Source organism: Tachyglossus aculeatus, chromosome 8 (assembly GCF_015852505.1).
Source record: "Tachyglossus aculeatus isolate mTacAcu1 chromosome 8, mTacAcu1.pri, whole genome shotgun sequence".
Classification (NCBI taxonomy): Eukaryota; Metazoa; Chordata; class Mammalia; order Monotremata; family Tachyglossidae; genus Tachyglossus; species Tachyglossus aculeatus.
Window position 1 is genome coordinate 9825790 of NC_052073.1, and position 22471 is coordinate 9848260.

General features: G+C 51.0%; 1 protein-coding gene across 1 annotated transcript in view; it reads right to left on the reverse strand.

The window, feature by feature from the left end:
- Window positions 1-22001, reverse strand: part of LOC119931362 (ubiquitin-conjugating enzyme E2 variant 1) — a 38232-nt gene extending 16231 nt beyond the window's left edge. Inside the window, exon 1 of the mRNA XM_038750001.1 lies at window positions 21876-22001. Within this exon, the coding sequence (XP_038605929.1) occupies window positions 21876-21897 (22 nt within the window). The 5' untranslated portion in view covers window positions 21898-22001. The remainder of the gene's footprint in view (window positions 1-21875) is intronic.
- Between the last annotated feature and the right edge of the window lie 470 nt (window positions 22002-22471).

Consider the following 22471-nt stretch of genomic DNA (forward strand, 5'->3'; position numbering starts at 1 on the left):
AAACTCCAGTTATAAACTGAAGGGTCCAGAAATTTGTCTTTGTGCTTAGTGACGAGTCCTAAATTCCAAATCTTGAGTCTTGATAAAAAATCCACTTTCATAACTGCACGCCAGCAGCTATGAACTGCTTTGTCAGAAATCTGATTTTTAAGAAAATGACATTAATAATTACATCTCGCTGCACGTTTTTCTAACCCTGCCTAGATACCTCTACTCATGAATTGATCATCAAAAGCCTGCATGCGTTAAGGAATCTTCAACACTTTGGTTCCACTTCTTTTCATATGAAAAATGAAGAAACCAATCAACCTCATTAACATAAATGCCGTTTAAAAGAATCAGATAAACATGAACGGCTCAGATCAGATAGTTTTGGTTAACTGGAGCAGAGGAACCGGAAAACTACGTTATCAGGTTATTCGGTTTTTACATCAAGTGCCGTTCATTTGTGATAACAGTTCTGTTCCGCCTGTCCTCTCATTCATTCAGTCGTATTTATTGAGTGCTTACTCAGAGCACTGTACTAAGCTCCCTCCTACTTAGACTGCGAGCCTCCATGTGGGACGGGATTTATGTGGCCTGTTTAACTTGTACCCATCCCAGCTCTTAGAACCGCGCTTGACATAGTTAGTGCTTAGCAAATATCGTTTAAAAAAAAAAGAAAAAAGAAAGTTCATCCTAGTTAAAACAAGAATACTCAGTGATTCATGGGTTCTAATCCTGGCTCCGCCACCTGTCTGCTACGTGACCTTGGGCAAGTTACTTCTCTGTGCCTCAGTTACCTCATCTGTAAAATGGGGATTGAGACTGCGAGCCCTTCGTGGGACAATCAATCAATCAATCGTATTTATTGAGCGCTTACTGTGTGCAGAGCACTGTACTAAGCGCTTGGGAAGTGCAAATTGGCAACATATAGAGACAGTCCCTACCCACCAGTGGGCTCACAGTCTAAAAGGGGGAGACAGAACCAAACATACTAACAAAATAAAATAAATAGATATGTACAAGTAAAATAAATAAATAAATAAATAGAGTAATAAATATGTACAAGCATATATCCATATATACAGGTGCTGTGGGGAAGGGAAGGAGGTAAGATGGGGGGGATGGAGAGGGGGACGAGGGGGGGAGGAAGGAAGGGGCTCAGTCTGGGACAAGGGACTGTGTCCAGCCTGAATTGCCTGTATCTACCCCAGGACTTAGTACAGTGCCTGGCACACAGTAAGTGCCTAACAAATGTTATTATTATCATTATTATTATTATTATTATTAGGGCACTGCAGATTTGGTTCAAGCTCTAAAACGATGGACAATGAAAACCGTTTCGAAAAACCACAGCCTCGGCTCACTTGCCTGACAAACTCATTCTGGAAATACTCGGCGTAGGAATGGAGAAATCTATCAACTTTAGGGCAACAAAGAGAAATTAAGCGGCTTGCCCAGGGTCACACAGCACACAAGTGCTTAGAACAGTGCTCTGCACATAGTAAGCGCTTAACAAATGCCATCATTATTATTATTAAGTGGCGGGGCCGGGATTAGAACTCACTTCCTCTGACTCCCAAGCCCGAGCTCTTTTCACTAAGCGCTTAATAAATGCCATCATTATCATTATTATTAAGTCGTTAGTGGTAGAAGGGAGATGGGGTGAAAACTGGAGGGAGCCGTGAGGTCAAGAGAGAGTTTTTTCAGGATAAAGGAGACACGGGCATATTTGAAAGCAGTGGGGAAGGAGGCATTGGAGAGTGAGCAGTTGAAGACTCATAGATGACTTGACACCTGTCCACATATTTTGTTTTGTTGTCTGTCTTCCCCTTCTAGACTGTGAGCCCGTTGTTGGGTAGGTACCATCTCTATATGTTGCCAACTTGTACTTCCCATGCGCTTAGTACAGTGCTCTGCACTCAGTAAGCGCTCAATAAATACAATTGAATGAATGAACAATATCCATCATCTGATGGGTAAATTTCTACTGTATCACAAACTCTCTGTCGATCTTTCAGTCGTATTTACTGAGCTCTTACTATGCGCCAGAGCACTGCGTTAAGCACTTTGGAAGAGTACAATATAACCGAGTTGGTAGACATGGTCTCTTGCCCACAAGGAGCTTACAGTCTAGAGGGGGGAGACGGACATTAATGTAAATAAATTACGGATACGGACAGAAGTACTGCGGGGCTGAGGGAGGGGTGGGGAAAAAGGGGAGCAAATCCAGGGGCAAGGGAGATGCAGCAGAAAGTGGGAGAAGAGGAAAAGAGGGCTTGGTCAGGGAAGGCCTCTCACGGTCCAACCACCCTTTGTGGCCACGGGTGGAAAACGATTCATTCAATCGTATTGATAGAGTGCTTATTGTGTGCAGACTATGAGCCCGCTGAGAGGGACCGTCGCTATATGTTGCCAACTTGTACTTCCCAAGCGCTTAGTACAGACCTCTGCACACAGTAAGCGCTCAAAAAATACGACAATGAATGAAATGCTGAGCACTGGACTAAGCGCTTGGAAAGTACAATTCGCCCCACAGCACCTGTACATATGTTTGTACATATTTATTACTCTATTTGTACATATTTACTATTCTATTTATTTTATTTTGTTAATATGTTTTGTTTTGTTGCCTGTCTCCCCCTTTTAAATCAATCAATCGCATTTATTGAGTGCTTACTGCGTGCAGAGCACTGTTCTAGACGATGAGCCCGCCGTTGGGTAGGGACCGTCTCTATATGTTGCCAACTTGTACTTCCCAAGCGCTTAGTACAGTGCTCTGCACACAGTAAGCGCTCAATAAATATGATTGAATGAATGAATGAGATAGAGACAATCCCTTCCCAACAACGGGCTCACAGTCTAGAAGAGGGAGACAGACGACAAAACAAGTAGACAGGCATCAACAGCATCAGAAATAATAATAATGATAATGATGGTATTTGTTAAGCGCTTATCACGTGCCAAGCACTGTTCTAAGCACTGGGGGAGACACAGGTGATCAGGCTGTCCCACATGGGGCTCACAGTCTTCATCCCTATTTTACAGATGAGGCAACTGAGGCACAGAGAAGTTAAGTGCCTTGCCCAAAGTTCCACAGGGAAGCAGCGTGGCTCAGTGGAAAGAGCCCAGGCTTGGGAGTCAGAGGTCAGGGGTTCTAATCCCGGCTCTGCCACTTATCGGCTGTGTGACTTCGGGCAAGTCACTTAACTTCTCTGTGCCTCAGTTACCTCGTCTGTAAAATGGGGATTAAGACTGTAAGCCCCATGTGGGACAACCTGATCACCTTGTATCCCCCCAGGGCTTAGAACAGTGCTTTGCTCGTAGTAAGCGCTTAACAAATACCATCATTATTATTATTACATAGAAGACAAGTGGCAGAGCCAAGATTAAACCATGTCCCATGACTCCCAAGCCCATGTTCTTGCATTAGGCCATACTGTTTCTTATACTCTACTGTTTCCTTTCTGCAATTTATTTGAGTGTCTGCCCACCCCTCACTACCCCCTGCTAGACTGTAAGCTCCACGAGGGAAAGTAACTACCTACTCTTCCCTACTCTCCCAAGGGCTTAGTGCAGAGTGTTGCACATAGTAAGGGCTTAATAAATGTCACGAATTGCATTTTTTTTTTGCAGTTGCTGGGAGGTGAGGGCATCTTCTGATAATGATGATAATGGTGGCATTTGTGAAGTGCTTACTCTGTGCCAAGCGCTGGTTTAAGAGCAGAGGTGGATACGGGAGAATCAGGTTGGATACGGTCCCCGTCCCACAGTCTGAAGGAGAGGTAATGGGGGGTGAATCCCCAGTTTACAGACTGAGAAACGGAGGCCCGGAGAAGTGAGGTGACCCGGCCAGGGTCACACGGGGTTGGGAGGGAGTGGCGGAGGTGGGATTAGCGCTTAGTACAGTGCTCTTGCACACAGTAAGCGCTCAATAAATACGATTGAATGAATGATTAGAAACCAGGTCCTCCACCCCCAGGCCTGGGCTCTTTCCGCTAGGCCACACTGCTTCTGGTGGGGTCTGGGCAGCTCTCTCTACGAAGCCACCGTGAATCTCTTTGGGCCAAGTGTTGGAAGAAGGTCCTTACTGTCTTTGTGCGCACCGCGTGGAAAATTGGTTTTTTTTGGTGGGGGGCCCGCAACCTACAAATGGTTCTGATGGCACCAGCATCATCTTCAAACCCAAAAGCCCCTCGAGGGGCAGGGACCCTGTGCAATTCCCACCTGGCAGCCCTTTCCCAGTGCTTAGCCCAGTGCTCTGCACCTAGTAAGTGCTTTATGAATACACTTTATATTTATATAAATATGGCTGCCTGTCAATCTACAAATCAAGCAAAAACTCCTCACTCTCAGCTTCAAGGCTGTCCATCCCCTCGCCCCCTCCTACCTCACCTCCCTTCTCTCTTTCTCCAGCCCAGCCCGCAGCCTCCACTCCTCTGATGCCGCTAACCTCCCTACTGTACCTCATTCTCACCCGTCCCGCCATCGACCCCCGGCCCACGTCCTCCCCCTGGCCTGGAATGCCCTGCCTCCACACAACCGCCAAGCTAGCTCTCTTCCTCCCTTCAAAAGCCCTACAGAGAGCTCACCTCCTCCAGGAGGCCTTCCCAGACTGAGCCCCCATTTTCCTCTCCTCCCCACCCCCCTCCTCTTCCCTACCTCCTTCCCCTCCCCACAGCACTCGTATATATATTTGTACAGATTTATTACTCTATTTTACTTGTACATATTTCCTATTCTATTTATTTTGTTAATGATGTGCATGTAGCTTTAATTCTATTTGTTCTGGCGATTTTGACACCTGTCTCCATGTTTTGTTTCGTTGTCTGTCTCCCCCTTCTAGACTGTGAGCCCGCTGTTGTGTAGGGACCGCCTCTATATGTTGCCAAATTGTACTTCCCAAGCGCTTAGTACAGTGCTCTGCACACAGTAAGCGCTCAATAAATACAACTGAATGAATAAATACCACACTCTATCTATCTACAAACGGTCTGGTGATATGACCAGGCCGAAACCAAGTGTAGTTGGAGAATCTGAGGGCTTAAGAAAGCTTTCAATTCCCCTTGCTTCGTCTGAACGCGATAGGTAACTCAGCTTCTCTAAATCAGACGGTGTCAGGCAGGTGAAATACAAGTACGGCACCAGGTTTTCATATTTTGGTACGCTTTGATGCACTTCAGAAAGAACCGAGTTTGGATCGCCCCCAAAACGCACGATTAATTTCATTCTGCTAAGTCACCACCTGACTGTATATTAAGAGTGCAATTTGCTTCGAACAATAGCTGTGGTAATCAGGAAGTTTCACAGGGAAGGCTGATTTGTTATTCTAGAACCCCGAATGCTCATCAATACTTTTTTCCTAGGTAGAGCAGAAATGGATCATCTGTCTCCTGGCATATTTGTGCTTAGGGTGGAGCACAGGCCTGGGAGTTAGAAGGACCTGGGTTCTAATCCTGGCTCCGCCACTTGTCTGCTGTACGACCCTGGACGAATCACCTCACTTCTCTGTACCTCAGTTCCCTCATCTGTAAGATGAGGATTAAGACTGTGAGCTCTGGGTGGGACGGGGACTGTGTCCAACCCGATTTGTTTCTAAACCCGCCAGAGCTTAGTATAGTGCCTGGCACATAGTAAGTGCTTAACAAATACAATTATTATTGTTATTGTCCTCAGACCAAAACGGCTCAGGAAAAAACCCAATATGGTTTCCACTCTCAACGTCAGCTTTCAACCGCCAAAGAAGGGCCGTGGATTGAAATTCAAACCCGCCGGCATCGCGGAACAATGAAAATGTTGACGTTGGTGTTGGGCTGGACAGAAGTGGGGAAACTCAGTGGAGTTTGGGGGCTTTGGCTAGCTGGAAATGGGATTGGGCCTCTAGCTGTGTGCAAGGGCTGGAGGGGGAATGCTCTGTGGCACAGAATTTATCCCAAAGACACAAGGGTAGCATATGCTAGGAAAAATGGGAACATCCTGGGCTAGTGGAAAGAGCCTTAGAGGGCCAAGATTCCAATCCCAATTTCTCCATATGCCTGCTGGTTGACACTGGGCAATCACTTCACTTCTCTGTGCCTCCATTTCTTCATCTGTAAAGTGGAGATCCAATACCTGTTCTCCCTCTCTCTTAGACTGTGAGCTCCGGCCGGGACAAGGACTGTGTCCAAACCGCTGTTACTCGGTACGGGGCTTAGCACAAAGGAATTGCTCGCTAAATAAATAAGGGAAGCAGCGTGGCTTAGTGGAAAAAGCACAGGCTGGGACTCAGACAACATGGGCTCTTGTGAGCTTGTTGTGGGCAGGAATGTGCTTGTTTTACTGTACTTTCCCAAGCGCTCAGTATAGTGCTTTGCATACAGTAAGTGCTCAATAAATATGATCGAATGAATGAGTAATCTCAGCCCCACCACTTGCCTGCTATGTGACCGTGGGCAAGTCACTTCACTTCTCTGTGCTTCAGTTCCCTCAACTGCAGAATAAGGCTTCAGGATCTGTCCTCCTTCCTTTTTAGACTGTGAGTCCTATGTGGGGCAGGGACTGTGTCTGACCCGATTACCTTGTATCTGCCCCAGCACTTAGAATGGCATGTGACACATAATAAACGCTTAACAAACATCATGACTATTACTGAGAAGTTGGAGTTGGACACAGGAGACGAGAGAGAATGGGTTCACGGGGGGATGTTTTAAGCAAATGTTTCAAGCAACAGCCATACAGATTCTCAGCCGTGGCCCATCCCAGAGGAAGACAGACAGACACACAGACAGGGTCCTCAGAGCGGAGCGGACGCTTTGTCGGGATCGAGAGACAACGAGGCGAAACTGAAAATGACACCAGACCCTGCAGACCTCACTCGTGACAGCACAACAAAGGCCAACATTTGTGTGCAGAACTGTCGCCCCCCGCACCCCTAGTTTCCCTTTTCCATCACCAGCACCCATGGGTGAATTTTAGAGGGAACTAGGCTTTGAGTGTGAAGGACAACTACCCAAACCCGTGGAGGAATTCATCAGGAAAACTCTACCTACTAGGCACCAAACCTGTGGTTGCCAACCAGGGACAGGTTCTGGCAAATCGGGCTACCACGTTTGATTTTACTGCCCTTGAAAGGATTGTTGAACCACCCGCGCGGACTGCTCACGTCCTTTTTCTTTCTGCGGAAACCCGAAAATATCATAAGCTATTCTGTTAGACCGTAAGCTCTTCGAGGGCAGGCACCATGACCACCCACTCTATTGTACCGTAGTCTCTCAGGCGCTCAGTCCAGTGCTCTGCAGACAGTAAGCGCTCAATGAATACTACTGATTGCTTGACTGACTGGCTGTTCTGGGAGATCAGGGGTATCTGAGCGGGGCTTGCCCTGTGGCACTGGGTGGGTCCAGCCAGGGTGGCAGGAGCTGACCTTGACCAGGCCAAGGATTTCTGGCCAAGACCACCCTGGGTCCATTTGGGCACAGCTACGGCCCCTAAGCTGCTGGCATAAGCGCTCAGTACAGTGCTCTGCACACAGTAAGCGCTCAATAAATACGATTGATGATGATGATAAGGGCAACCAGACAAGCCCTGCAGCAAGGCTGAGATGAGCCACCCTAGGCCATGCTCGCTCCCAATTTTCCCTCCAACAACGGTCAGCTCTCTCACAACGACATGCCATGTTTTTGAAGAACCCAAGGCCGGGAAAACGCGCACCGTAGTACGGAAGCTCTAACCGATGATACGAGCATGCACACAACCCTTTTTTCCGTCATCGCGTCAGACTCTCTTCCTGTCTCACTATAATCAGGTTTTCAATCCCTTCGCTTCAGCAACTCTGCACTTTCTAAGGTTTCCGACAACCTCCTTATAGCCAAGTCTGAAGGGTTCTACTCTGTCCTAATCCTCTGGGCAGCTTCCCTTGAAAGGCTTTTTTCAGGTCTCGATTTGCTGATCCAGTAGGAGCAGCCTGGCCTCGTGGCTAGAGCACGGGCCCGGGAGTCCGAAGTACCTGAGTTCTAATCCTGGCTCTGCCACATGTCTGCCATGCAACCTGGGGCAAGTCATTTCTCCAGACTGTAAGCTTACTGTGGGCAGGGAATGTGTCTGTTTATTGTCATACTGTACTTTCCCAAACGCTTACTACAGTGTTCTGCACACAGGAAGCGCTCAATAGGATTGAATGAATGAACTTCTCTGGGCATCAGTTCCCTCATCTGTAAAATGGAGATTAAGAGTGTGAGCCCCACATGGGACAGGGACTGTGTCCAACCTGATTAACTCAATAATAATAATGATGGCAATTTATTAAGCGCTTACTATGTACAAAGCACTGTTCTAAGCGCTGGGGAGGTTACAAGGTGATCAGGTTGTCCCACGGGGGGCTCACGGTCTTAACCCCCAGTTTACAGATGAGGGAACTGAGGCCCAGAGAAGTGAAGTGACTTGCCCAAAGTCACACAGCTGACAATTGGTGGAGTCAGGATTTGAACCCATGACCTCTGACTCCAAAGCCCGGGCTCTTTCCACTGAGCCACGCTGCTTCTCAACTTGTATCTACTCCAGCGCTTACAACAGTGCTGGGCACACAGTAAGCGCTTAACAAGTACCATTATTATTATTGTTACTTCCCTGGTTCTCCTCCAACCTTTCTGCATGCTCCTTCTGGGTTCCATTTGCTAGCTCTTGGCTACCTCTCATCCTCTCACTTATCCTGCGAGTTCCACAAGCTTGTTCTGGACGACTCCTCAGTTGGCCTCTCTAGCCCTGAGCTCTCGTCTAACATATACCTCCTCTTGCCTCCAGACATCTCCAACTGCTACTGCTATCTGTAATTTACTTTAATTGTTCACCTCCCCCACTAGACTGTCAGCTCCTTGTGGGAAGGGATCGTATCTACCAACCCTACTGAAGCGCTTCTATCGCTGACTGCAGTGCTCTGCATGCAAGATGTGCTCAATAAAAACCGTTGTTTGATGTCCCCGGGCACCTCAACGCAACATGTCTACAAACAAACTCCTCCTCTTCCCCACTCAACCCGCTCCTCCGAAGGTTTCCACTTTTGTCGACACGACCGCCTCCTTCCCCATCCCAGAGTCTGGCAAGCCTCGACTCCTTAGAGCATATTCAATCTACTGCCAAATTCTGTCAGTTCTTCCCCACATCTCCCGCGTCCACTCCTTGTTCTCCGTCCCCAGTGGCCTACAGTCCAGTGGTCTTATGGAGGCAAAACATTTGGATCAGCCTCCTCGCTGATCTCCCCGCTCCAAACTCTGCTCCCCGCTGCTGCCGGATGAATTAACTGCTTGAAGCGTCCTCTCCACCCCTCAGACCTTCCCACTTCCTTCCGCATCCAGCAGAAACCCAAGACAAGCTTCAAGGCTGGCCACCGACTCTCTTTCATCTTACAAAGCCACGTTCTTCACCTGCTATTCTCCAGTTCACGCTCTGCGCTTCCCAACCAAATCTTGCTCACAACTCCTCTGTCTCCTCCCCTTGGCTCACCATTTCCCTAGCCAGAAACTCCTTCCCACCCCAAAGCCGCTTGACCACAGCCCTGTCCATATTCAAAGCCCTCCAGAAAGATCCGATCGCTGATTGATTTCCAACACCCTCGGCTATTTCTCACACGTGTAGATCTGTTTGCCATTTCCTCAGCTCTTTCCGGGTCTATTCAACTATTTATTTTGGCCGCACTAGTTGCCCTGACGGTGAAATTCGCCTCGGGTCACCTGTGTGGTTGAAAAGGCCAACGTGGGACCCGTGGTCCTGGTCACATTGTGTCCCCCCCCCATAAAAGGCAGTTCCTTGATGGGTTGTCAAGTTGTAAATGGTTTGATGTGTGTCTCCCCCATTAAGCTCCTTGAGGGAGGGAACATGACACTTGTGTTGCACTTTCCCAAGCGTTTAGTACAGAACCCACCTGGTACTCAAAAAATACTATGACTACTCAGACTGCTTAACCTTCTCTCCAGACACCTGTTGTCAGAAATACGTTGCCTAAAGTCCACAAAGGCTTTCTCTTTCAGCGAGTCGTGAAAACCCACTGCCCGGGAGAACTATTTCTGACCATTCTGCTGAATAATAATAATAATAATGATGATGGCATTTGTTAAGTGCTTATTATGTGCACAGCACTGTCCTAAGCGCTGGGGAGATACAAGGTGATCAAGATGTCCCACGTGGGGCTCACAGTCTTAATCCCCATTTTACAGATGAGGTAACTGAGGCTCAGATAAGTTAATCAATCAATCAATCGTATTTATTGAGCGCTTACTATGTGCAGAGCACTGTACTAAGCGCTTGGGAAGTACAAATTGGCAACATATAGAGACAGTCCCTACCCAACAGTGGGCTCACAGTTTAAAAGGGGGAGACAGAGAACAAAACCAAATATACTAACAAAATAAAATAGGATAGATATGTACAAGTAAAATAAATAGAGTAATAAATATGTACAAACATATTTATATATGTTTATAAATATATATAATTATATATATATATATATAATATATATATTTATACATATATACAGGTGCTGTGGGGAAGGGAAGGAGGTAAGAGGTAAGGAGGTAAGGGATGGAGAGGGGGATGAGGGGGAGAGGAAGGAAGGGGCTCAGTCTAGGTTAAGTGACCTGTTAAGTGACTTGTCCAAGGTCACACAGAAGACATGTGGCGGAGTCGGAATTGAAACCCATGACTTCTGACTCCAAAGCCCTGCTCTTTCCACTGAGCCATGCTGCTTCTTCTGAACCCTACAAAATTCTGTCTCTGAGTGGGGAACCTCGTCCACCCCCACGATGACCCAGAAACGGATTCTTGTAGTCTTGTTGGAGCGATTGGGCCTAGAAGTGCCTGAGGGGACCAAGATGGCTCAGGCCAGGCCCTGACGGTCCCTCTGCACCCTCCCCGGATGCGTGGCGGTGGGGTTTGGAGCTTGGGCCCTGGCAGCCTCTCGGTCCAGGTGAAGGATTTTGGGCCAAGACGATGACGGCAGAGCCACCGCACTGGATTCATATGGCCGGTCACTATCTTGGATCTTTTACAGGGGTCCATTTCAGAGGAGCCACCCACCACATCGCCCTGGCCAGCTCACCCTGTAAGATCGCAAGCTCCTTGCGGGCAGGGATCGGGTCTACCGACCCTGCCTAAGTGTGCTTTTCCGAGAGCTTAGTACCGGCTCGATACTCCCGACCGATCGACTGATCGAGACGCAGAAGTCGGCAGTCGCCCAGGATCAGGGAGGGATGCGACGGTCACCAGGACGAGGTGTAAGGGTTGCCCGGTTTTACAGCATTTCACCCGGCTGGTCGGAAATGAAACGCAGCTGGCCTGTAAGGCGTCCGGGGCCCGACCTGGAACATCGGCGGTGTCGATGACAAATCTAAAAAAACCCTGGGCCTGCTGGAGTCACTCTCTACTGAAAAACGGCCCATTCTCACCCTCTCCTCCTAAAGAGAAAGCAGCCGTTGAAAATCGGTTTTGGTTTTGTTTCCCCGTCTGGGGGAAACCAGCGTAGACTGTGAAGTGATTCGGTCAGGCAGTCCCCTCACCACAAAAGCGAGGTGCGGCACGCCAGGAAAGACGCGGATCGGGGCGATGCCGGTGACCCGGGAGTCCCGCAAGGCAAGGCTTGGGACCGGCTTACTATTTAATGGACAGATGAGGGAACTGAGGCACGGAGAAGTGATGTGCCCAGGGTCACTCAGCAGATGAGTGGGCGAGCTGGGATTAAAACCAGTTCCTTCAGACCCCCAGGTCTGTGCCCTATCCACTGAGCCACTTCACTATATATGTTGCCAACTTGTACTTCCCAAGCGCTTGGTATATAAAGCGCTCAATAAATACGATTGAATGAATGAATGAGTGCAGTCAATCTTATTTCTTGAGTGCTTACTGTGTGCAGAGCACTGTACTAGGTGCTTGGGGGAGTACAATACAGCAATGAACCAGATACATTCCCTGCCCACGATGACCTTAAAGGCCAACGACCTTACGGGGGTGAGCGCAGGTGAGGGGCAGGATGCGGGTTCGAAAAGACAAGCGACCCGGCCGACTGCTCGCAAAGAGTTGCCATTCTCATTTGCAGAACCGAATTCCAGGGCGCATCCCCTAAAATAGAGCAGGGGGTCAGATAAATTAGACAACAATGAATGGTTGCGAAGAGCCAACTGCCAGAAGAATGATATTTGGCACAGCCCCTGGGTTGCTGAGGTCGGAGAGCAAGACAGAGTGACCCGGAAGCAGCGTGGCCTAATGGATAGCGCTTGGGCCTGAGAGTCAAAGGGACCCGGGTTCTAATCTGGACTCTGCCACTTGTCTGCTGTGTGTGACCTTGGGCAAGTCACGTCACTTCTCTGTGCCTCAATTCCCTCACTGTAAAAAAATGGGGATTAAGACTGTGAGCGCTGTGTGGGACAGGGACCCCGATGATCTTGCATCCACCCCAGAGCTTAGAACAGTGCCTGGAAAGTAAGCAACAGTAAGTACTCAACAAATACCACAATCATTATTATTATTATTCACAGCTTGAGCAAGAGGATGTCAGCTCAGGTGGGGAAGGGGAAGTTCAGTTTTGCCCTATATGACCTATCATTCATTCATTCATTCAACTGTATTTATTGAGCGCTTATTATGTGCAAAGCACTGTACTAAGTGCTTGGGAGAGTACAATAAAACAGACAGACACATTCCCTGCCCACAACGAGCGCACAGTCTTCTGGTGGGGCTTTTTCAAAAACCGGCCTTGCCCTCTTTTTTCCCCACCAAGTTTAAAACTTCCACAAGGAGAGCAATCAATCAATCGTATTTATTCAGCGCTTACTGTGTGCGGAGCACTGTACTAAGCACGTGGAAAGTACAAGTTGGCAACATATAGAGACGGTCCCTACCCAACAGTGGGCTCACAGTCTAGATCACGGGGACGGCGGTTCACGTGGCCTTTGGCTACCTGGACTCTGTGGGACTGGCGAGCCATCGCTGTATTGTCCTCTCCCAAGTGCTTAACACAGTGCTCTGCACGCATTAAGCACTTAATAAATATGACCGACTGACCGAAGGACGCCTCCACTTCTCCAAGAATGGGCTCGTCGTCTCAGGCCTGCAGTTTGCACGAAGGCTAACTCCGAAGCCAGATAGGCCTTGGGTACCAGGCAGCGCTCCGGTCTGGCTGCCCTGCGGGATGGGCAGCCCTGCCCACGCGAGAACTGGACATTACGGCCGAATCGTGTCTGCCGTGTGACCTTGGGCTAGTCACTTCACTCGGCCTGCCTAAGTGAAACGGACAGAGCTTGGGCCTGAGAGTCAAAAGGAACTGGATTTTAATCCCAGCACTGCCGCTTGTCTGCTGAGTGACCCTTGGGCAAGTCACTTCCCTTCTCTCTGCCTCAGTTCCCTCATCTGCAAAATGGGAATTAAGACTGTGAGCCCTACGTGGCACGAGGACCGTGTCCAAGCCGATTACCTTGTCACTGCCCCAGTGCTTAGTACAGTGCCTGGCGCATAGTAAGCGCTTAACAAATACCACGATTATTATTCTTCTCTGTGCCTCAGTTACCTCACCTGAAAAATGGGGATTCAAATGGTGAGCCCCATGCAGGATAGGGACTGTGTGATTATCATGTACCTATCCTAGCGATTAGTACAGAGCCTGGCACAAAGTAAGCGCTTAACAAATACCACAATTATTATTATTTTCTGTGCCTCAGTTACCTCACCTGAAAAATGGGGATTCAAATGGTGAGCCCCACGTAGGATAGGGACTGTGTGATTATTGTGTACCTATCCTAGCGATTAGTACAGAGCCTGGCACAAAGTAAGCGCTTAGCAAAGACCATTAAAAAAAAATGGCGTTTATTGAGACCTTATTATGTGCAGAGCACAGTACCAAGCGCTTGGGAGAGGCCAACACAGCTGAGTCGGTGGACACGTTGCCTGCCCACGAGGAGCTTACGGTCTATAGAGAACTGAAGGTTCCAGACACGAGTCTGTCTGCAGGACGTCCCTACCGTCCCCAGGAATTTACTTTCCCTCCCGGTCCAAACGGTTAAAGGAGATGCAGGGCAACATCAGATGCTAATTTTTTTATAGGACCGAAAGACTTCTATCGCGACCGGACTGTTGACCCCTGGTCTCTTTCCACCTGCTTGCCGAATGCTCCTTTCAAGGGGACCCAAACCCTTAGAGCCAAGAAGTCGTTCCAGATTGTCAGGTCGGCCGTTAGTAGGTTGACAGTGTGCTGAGCAGGTGATTTTTGTAAACAGGTCCACTGCAGGGAGCCTGGTCATACTACAGTCCGGACCTCAAGTAAATCCTGACTATCGGGATCCTCTGGGGTCCTCTATGGCTCCTCGGTGCCCCCCGCCCCCGGCTTTCCCAGATATCTCACGTGGAGTAACCGGGGACTGGCTACAAAGTCAGAGGCAGTGGCCCCCACGAGAGCCATGTCCTACCAGAAGACGACGGCCACTTGGGTTTTGAAGGAAATGTGACCTCCCATTAACTGTTCACTCTGTTTGGCTCATGACGTTAGCCTAGACAGCGCTCAAACTAGCGCTTGAGCAGAATGGACGCCCTTTCAGTTCCAGGCAAAGAGAGTCTGAACCCCAAAACGATCCGACTAACTCTGTCAACTTTCAGGTCGTTTCCACGTAAAAGAAAGGAAGGGAGGCGTCTGGAAACGGTGGTCCTTCATTAAAGAAACTATTTTTACCTACATCATCCCCCTCCAATCAATCAATCAATCGTATTTATTGAGCGCTTACTGTGTGCAGAGCACTGTACTAAGCGCTTGGGAAGTACAAGTTGGCAACATATAGAGACAGTCATCATCATCATCAATCGTATTTATTGAGCGCTTACTATGTGCAGAGCACTGTACTAAGCGCTTGGGAAGTACAAATTGGCAACATATAGAGACAGTCCCTACCCAACAGTGGGCTCACAGTCTAAAAGCACTTACAGTCTAAAAGCACTTAGACTGTAAGCTCGTTGTGGGCAGGGAATGTGCCTGTTTACTGTTGTATCGTACTCTCCCAAGCACTTAGTACAGGGCTCTGCCCACGGCAAACGCTCAAAACAACTGAAAGAACGACTGAATACACCCAAAATGAATTTCTAGGGAATTAGCCATGTCTGACCTACTCCTGGCATCAGTTTTTGTTCCCGCATGTTTGACCGACAAGGTCTCAATTGCGCGGTTGTTAAAACGAGGATCCAGGAAAATAAAGGGAAACTCGACTGGCTATTAGGGGCACCGTGACAGTCCGCTCCCCGGTAACCACCGGGTAGAGTTGTTCTAGTTTGGAGTTTCCCCGAGCGACTGCGCCTGACTCAGCCTTTCTCTCCAGGAGCGTCTGTCGCAGTGGCTTTGCACATTAGCTCCGCGCTGTTTCAGCCGCAGTCGGCCTCAACGGGGACAGAATAGAGGAACTTTTCCATCCCAGCCCTCGGCCGGAGGCTGTTCCAGATGCAATCCCTTCCTCGGGGCAACGGGCGGTTGGGCAAAATCGAATTCCACCTTATCAATCTGCCCTTCCTTCCCCCACCCCCGTGGATCAGCGGGTACTGGGAAGGGGAAAACGGACGGTGGAAAAAGATGCCAAGGAGAAGCAGCATGGCCTAGTGGAAAGAGCACGGGCTTGGGAGTTGGAGGTCGTGGGTTCTAATCCCTCCTCCGCCACTTGTTGCCAATTTGTACTTCCCAAGCGCTTAGTACAGTGCTCTGCACACAGTAAGCGCTCAATAAATACGATTGATGATGATGATGACTTGTCTGCTGTATGACCTTGGGCGAGTAAGTCACTTGACTTCTCTGCGCCTCAGTTACCTCACCTGTAAAACGGGGATTGAGACGGTGAGTCTAGAACGGTGATTGGCACAGAGTAAGCGCTTAAATCTTAAATGGTAACATCTGAAGCGTCAACTTGTTGGCCCTTGTACGTATGTTGCCAACTTGTCCTTCCCAAGCGCTTAGTACAGTGTTCTGCACACAGTAAGCGCTCAATAAATGTGACTGAATGAATGAAAAGTGGCAGGTCGGAGACTACTAAGGTAGTACTAAGGTTTAAGGGGAAGCAGTGTGGCTCAGTGGAACGAGCCCGGGCTTTGGAGTCAGAGGTTGTGGGTTCAACTCCCGGCTCCGCCACTTGTCAGCTGTGTGACTTTGGGAAAGTCACTTAACTTCCCTGGGCCTCAGTTCCCTCATCTGTAAAATGGAGATGAAGACTGTGAGTCCCACGTGGGACAACCTGATTACCTTGTATCGACCCCAGCGCTTAGAACAGTGCTTTGTACATGGTAAGCGCTTAACAAATACCAACATTATTTATTTATTTATTATTTAAATATCGTAATTATTATTATTAAGGAGAGGAAGTGACCCTGGATCCCGACTCCCAGGCGCCCCTCAAACTCTGGCCTTGGGCACACCAATCTCCCTCCCCAAAGTCGTCGCTGGCTAGGCCTCCCCCGGGGGTCTCGGGCTGGGCCAGGCCGTTCCCCATCAACATCAATCGTATTTATTGAGCGCTTACTATGTGCATAGCACTGTACTAAGCGCTTAAGTCCCCCATCCTCTCTGCTTTCCCTCCCACTCCCGTTCCTTGCTTCTCATCCATCTTCCCAGCAACGCTCCTCCCATTTCAACACCCCCACTCCCCAGCTCCTTAATCAACCCATCGACGGCAGGTACTGAGCGCTGAACGGCTGCAGACACTGTACTAAGCGCCTGGGAGAGTACAACGGAGTTCGCAGACATGTCTGCTGCTTTGGGCAAGTCACTTCACTTCTCTGGGCCTCGGTTACCTCAGCTGTAAAATGGGGATTGAGATTGGGAGCCAGGCACTGTGTCCAACCCGATTTGCTTGTATCCATCCCGGCGCTTAGTACTATACCCGGCACATAGTAAATACCGCTATTATTATTATCATTACAATATAGTGGATTAATCAAGGATATCTACTTGTACATATCTATTCTATTTATTTTATTTTGTTAGTATGTTTGGTTTTGTTCGTCTCCCTTTTAGACTGTGAGCCCACTGTTGGGTAGGGACTGTCTCTATATGTTGCCAACTTGTACTTCCCAAGCACTTAGTACAGTGCTCTGCACACAGTAAGCGCTCAATAAATACAACTGATGGATGGATGGATCAAGGGTACCTACTGAGTGCTAACTCAGCACGGAGCACTGCTTGACGTGCAGGAGAGAGTGAGTGGACATTATCACGGCCTTCAAGGATCTTACAATCTGGCAGAATAACTAATATTTATGAAGCGCTTACTATGGGCAGAACACTGCACTACTGCTACTAATAACAACGGTGCTATTTGCTGAGCACTTACTTTGCTGTAAACACTGTACTAAGCACAAGATAATAGATCAGACACACTCCCTGTCCCACAAGGGGCTGACAGTCTAAGGGGGAGGGAAAACAGATACTTAATCACAATTGCCTAGTGGAAAGAGCACGGGCCTGGGAGTGAGAAGACCTGGGTTCTAATCCTCTTAGTGGAAAGAGCACGGACTTGGGAGTCAGAGGTTGTGGGTTCTAATCCTGGCTCCGCCTCTTGTCGGCTGTGTGACTTTGGGCACTGGGCCTCAGTTATCTCATCTGTAAAATGGGGATTAAGACTGTGAGCCCCACGGGGGACAACCTGATTACCTTGTATCTACCCTACAGCTCAGAACAGTGCTTGGCACGTAGTAAGCGCTTAAATAGCAATCATTATTATTAGTATTATCCCGGTTCTGCCACTTACCTGCCATTTGACCTACAGCAAGTTCACTGAGCCTCAGTTTCCTCAAGTGCAAAATGGAGGTTCAGTGCCCGTTCCCCCTCCTACTCAGACTGTCAGCCCCTTGTAGGACGGGGACTGTGTCTGACCAGATTAACACGTATCAACCCCAGCACTTTGCACTTGACCCACAGTAAGCACTTAAATACCATAATAATAACTTTTTTATATGGAAACTCGGGCACAGAGAAGTCAAGTGGCTTGCCCAAGGTCACACAGCAGGCCAGAAGCAAAGCCGGGATTAGAACCCAGGTCCCGACTCCCAGGTTTGTGGTCTTTCCATTAGGCCTCCGCTTGGGGGAATATAAGTAGACTCCCCCTGCCTCTAGACTGTGAGCCCGTTGTTGGGTGGGGACTGTCTCTATCTGTTGCCAAATTGTACTTTCCAAGGGCTTAGCACAGTGCTCTGCACATAGTAAGTGCTCAGTAAATACGACTGAATGAATGACGGAAAGTAGACAAGACCCCTGCCCTCAAGTAGCTTACAACCTAGTAGAATTAATCAACGGTATTTAGCGAGTGAGTGCTGACTGTGTGCGGAGCACTGTCCTAAGTGCTTGGAAGAGGACAGCATGACGGAGCAGGTGGATGTGATCCCTGCCCTCAAGGAGCTTCCAGTCTAGTGGAAACCTCCTGGCTCTTGGGACTTCCCTTCCACAAATCAATCCATGGCACTTATTGAGCGCTAGCTGTGTGCAGATCACTTGTATTGAGCACTTGGGAGAGCCCAATACAACAGAGGTGGTACGCAGCAGGGCCTACTGGAGCACTTAGAATGGTGCTGTGCACATAGTAAGCACTTAATAAATGCCATTATTTTTATTATTATTATAGAGGCCGGGCCTGAGAGTCAGAAGGTCCTAGGTTCTAATAATTATGATAACAGTATTTGTTAAGCGCTTACTATAAGCCGAGCACTGTTCTAAGCGCTGGGGTACATACAAGGTAATCAGGTTGTCCCAGGTGGGGCTCACGGTCTTACTCCCCATTTTCCAGATGAGGTAACTGAGTCACAGGGAAGTGAAGTGACTTGCCCAAAGTCACCCAGCTGACAAGCGGCGGAGCCGGGATTGGAACCCACGACCTCTGACTTCCAAGCCTGGATTCTTTCCACAGCTCAGCAACTCGTCTGCCGTGTGATCTTGGGCACATCACTTCACTCCTCTGTGCCTATGAGCCCCATGAGGGGGCAGGGACAGTGCCCAACTCGATTCGCTTGTATAATAATAATAATAATAATAATAATAATAATGATGATGGTATTTGTTAAGCGCTTACTATGTGCAAAGCACTGTTCTAAGCACTGGGGAGGTTACAAGGTGATCAGGTTGTCCCTCGGGGGGCTCACAGCTTTAATCCCCATTTTACAGATGAGGTAACTGAGGCCCAGAGAAGTTAAGTGACTTGCCCAAAGTCACACGGCTGACAGTTGGCGGAACCGGGATTTGAACCCATGACCTCCGACTCCAAAGCCCGGGCTCTTTCCACTGCTTCTCATTCAACCCAGCGTTTACTACTACTACTACTACTACTACTACTAATTATTATTATCATAGCATTTATTAGGGGCTTACTTTGTGTAGAGCACTATTTAGCACAGTGCCTCAAGACTGTGAGCTTCTGGGGGGCAGGGCTTGTCTCTCTTTACTGCTGAACTGTAGTTTCCCAGGTGCTTGGCACAGTGCTTCGCACACAGCAAGCGCTTAATAAATAGGATTGAATGAACATAGCAAGCACTTAAAGACCATTATAATTAGGCACGTTTCCCGTCCACCAGGCACTCCCTGCATCAATCATTGCTTGTTGTTTATTTGTTTTGCCTGTTTACTTGTTTTGTTGCAGTAACAATAATGATAATAATGATACTATTTAAGTGATTATTATGTGCCCAGCACTGTTCTAGGCGCTGTCTGTCTCCCCCACTAGAGTGTGGGCAGGGAGAAGCAGCTTGGCTCAGTGGCAATAGCCTGGGCTTGGGAGTCAGAGGTCGTGGGTTCTAATCCCGGCTCCGCCGCTTGTCAGCTGTGTGACTTTGGGCAAGCCACTTCCCTTCTCTGTGCCTCAGTTCCCTCATCTGCAAAATGGGGATTAAGACTGTGAGCCCCTCATGGGACAACCTGATCACCTTGTACCCTCCCCAGCGCTTAGAACAGTGCTTCGCACATAGTAAGCAAGCGCTTAACAAATGCATTATTAATTATTATTATTATTCTCTGTGCCTCAGTTCCCTCATCTGTCAAACGGGGATGAAGACTGTGAGCCCCACGTGGGCCCAGCCGATCACCTTGCAACCTCCCCAGCGCTTAGAACAGTATTTAGCACATAGTAGTCGCTTAACAAATGCCCTCCTCCTCCTCCTCATTATTATTATTATTATTTATAGCTGGGCGGCAGTTTCCCAAGCGGTGGGGGCAGCGCCATTTGGGCAGTATGCGGTCGATAACTTGTCCTTCCTAGGAGCTTAGTCCAGTGCTGTGCACACAGTGAGCGCTCAATGGGGATTAAGACTGTGAGCCCTACGTGGGACAACTTGATCACATTGTATCCCCCCAGCGCTTAGAACAGTGCTTTGCACATAGTAAGCGCTTAACAAATGCCATCATTATCATTATTATTAATGAAGGAAGGAAGGGATGATAAGGCCGAGGGAATGGCTGAGAGTCCCTCTTATGCGGGGAGGGTTAGGGTGTTGGGCGGTTCCTCGGGGCCGGGCCCTGTGCTGAGCGTTTGGGGGAGGCGAGGCGAGGCGAGGCGAGGCCCGGCCCACGGGATCGATCGGAGGATCCGGGGGTCCGAGGGGTCTGAGGGTCCCTGGCCGGGGCCTCCTGGGAGTGTGTGTGTGTGGGGGGAAGGCCTGGGCCGCCCGGGACCCTCCCGCAGCCCCCCTGACTGACCGACCCTCCCCCAGCCCCCCTGACTGACCGACCCTCCCGCAGCCCCCCTCACTGACGGACCCTCCCTCAGATCCCCTGACTGACCGACCCTCCCGCAGCCCCCCTGACTGACCGACCCTCCCCCAGCCCCCCTGACTGACCGACCCTGCCCCCAGCCCCCCTGACTGACCGACCCTCCCGCAGCCCCCCTGACTGACCGACCCTCCCGCAGCCCCCCTGACTGACCGACCCTCCCCCAGCCCCCCTCACTGACCGACCCTCCCCCAGCCCCCCTGACTGACCGACCCTCCCGCAGCCCCCCTGACTGACGGACCCTCCCCCAGCCCCCCTGACTGACCGACCCTCCCTCAGATCCCCTGACTGACCGACCCTCCCCCAGCCCCCCTGACTGACCGACCCTCCCGCAGCCCCCCTCACTGACTGAGCGAGCCTCCCTCAGATCCCCTGACTGACCGACCTTCCCTCAGACCCCCCCGACTGACCCTCCCTCCGAGCCCCTGACTGACCGTCCCTCCGACCTCCTGCCTCTCCCTCAGACCCCCCTGACTGCCCTTCCCTCCCTCCCTCGGACCCCCTGACTGCCCCTCCCTCTCTCAGACCCCCCGACTGCCTCTCCCTCAGCCCCCCCTGACTGCCCCTCCCTCCCTCCCTCCCTCCCTCGGACCCCCTGACTGCCCCTCCCTCTCTCAGACCCCCTGAGTCCCTCCGAGCCCCTGACTGACCGTCCCTCCCTCCCTCCCTCCCTCCGGCCCCCAGCCTCTCCCTCAGACCCCCCGACCGACCCTCCCTCCCTCTCTCGGCCCCCCCTGACTGCCCCTCCCTCCCTCCCTCCCTCCCTCCCTCTCTCAGCGCCCAGACTCTCCCTCAGACCCCCCCCGACCGGCCCTCCCTCCCTCGGACCCCCCCTGACTGCCCTTCCCTCCCTCCCTCCCTCAGCCCCCCCCTGACTGCCCGCCCCTCCTGGCCCCCGCCTCTCCCTCAGCCCCCCCTCAGCCCCCCTGACCGCCCGTCCCCCGGGCCCCCCGACGGACGGACGGGCGGGCGGACGGACGGACGGAGGAGCGGCTTCCGGGCCCGGCCATTGCCCGCCCGGGGCCTGCGAGGGGCGGAGGGGCGGACAGACGGGCGGACGGACGGGCGGGCGGACGGACGGACGGGCCCGGCGGGGCCCCCCCCCCGCCCTCCCTCCCTCCCTCCGTGTCTCTGTCCGTCCGGCGGCCCCGCTCACCCGAGCCCGTGGTGGCCGCCATCTTGCGTCGCTGTGGCTGCACGGGCGGACTGATGGACGGACGGGCGGACGGACTGACGGCCCCTTCTCCGGCCCGGCCCGGCCCCCTCCCCCGGGACGCCCTCCTTCCTCCTCCTCCTCCCTCTCCTCCTCCTCTCCTCCCCCCGCCCTCACCCACGCACGCACGCACGCACGCAGGCACGCACGACGCCGGGCCGCCCCCCGCGCGGAGGGGGGAGGAGGGGGAGGAGGAAACCGGAAGGGGAGGGGCGGGACCAGGCCGAGAGGGGCGGGGCCGAACCCGGAGGGCGGGGCCAGGCCCATAGGGGGCGTGGACGGACCGACGGGGGCGTGGCCGAGCTGATTGATAGGGGCAGGGCCAGGTCGAGGGGCGTGGTCCGGCCGGTAGGGGGAGTGATCCGGCCGGTAGGGGCGTGGTCATGTCGATAGGGGCGTGGCCAGGTCTGGAGTGTGGCCGTGCCCCAAGGGGGGCGTGGCCAGACCTATAGGGAGCGCGGCCAGGCCGAAAGGGGGCGTGGCCAGAACGGCAGGGGGCGTGGCCACGTCGAGGGGCGTGGTCCGGTCGGTGGGGGCGC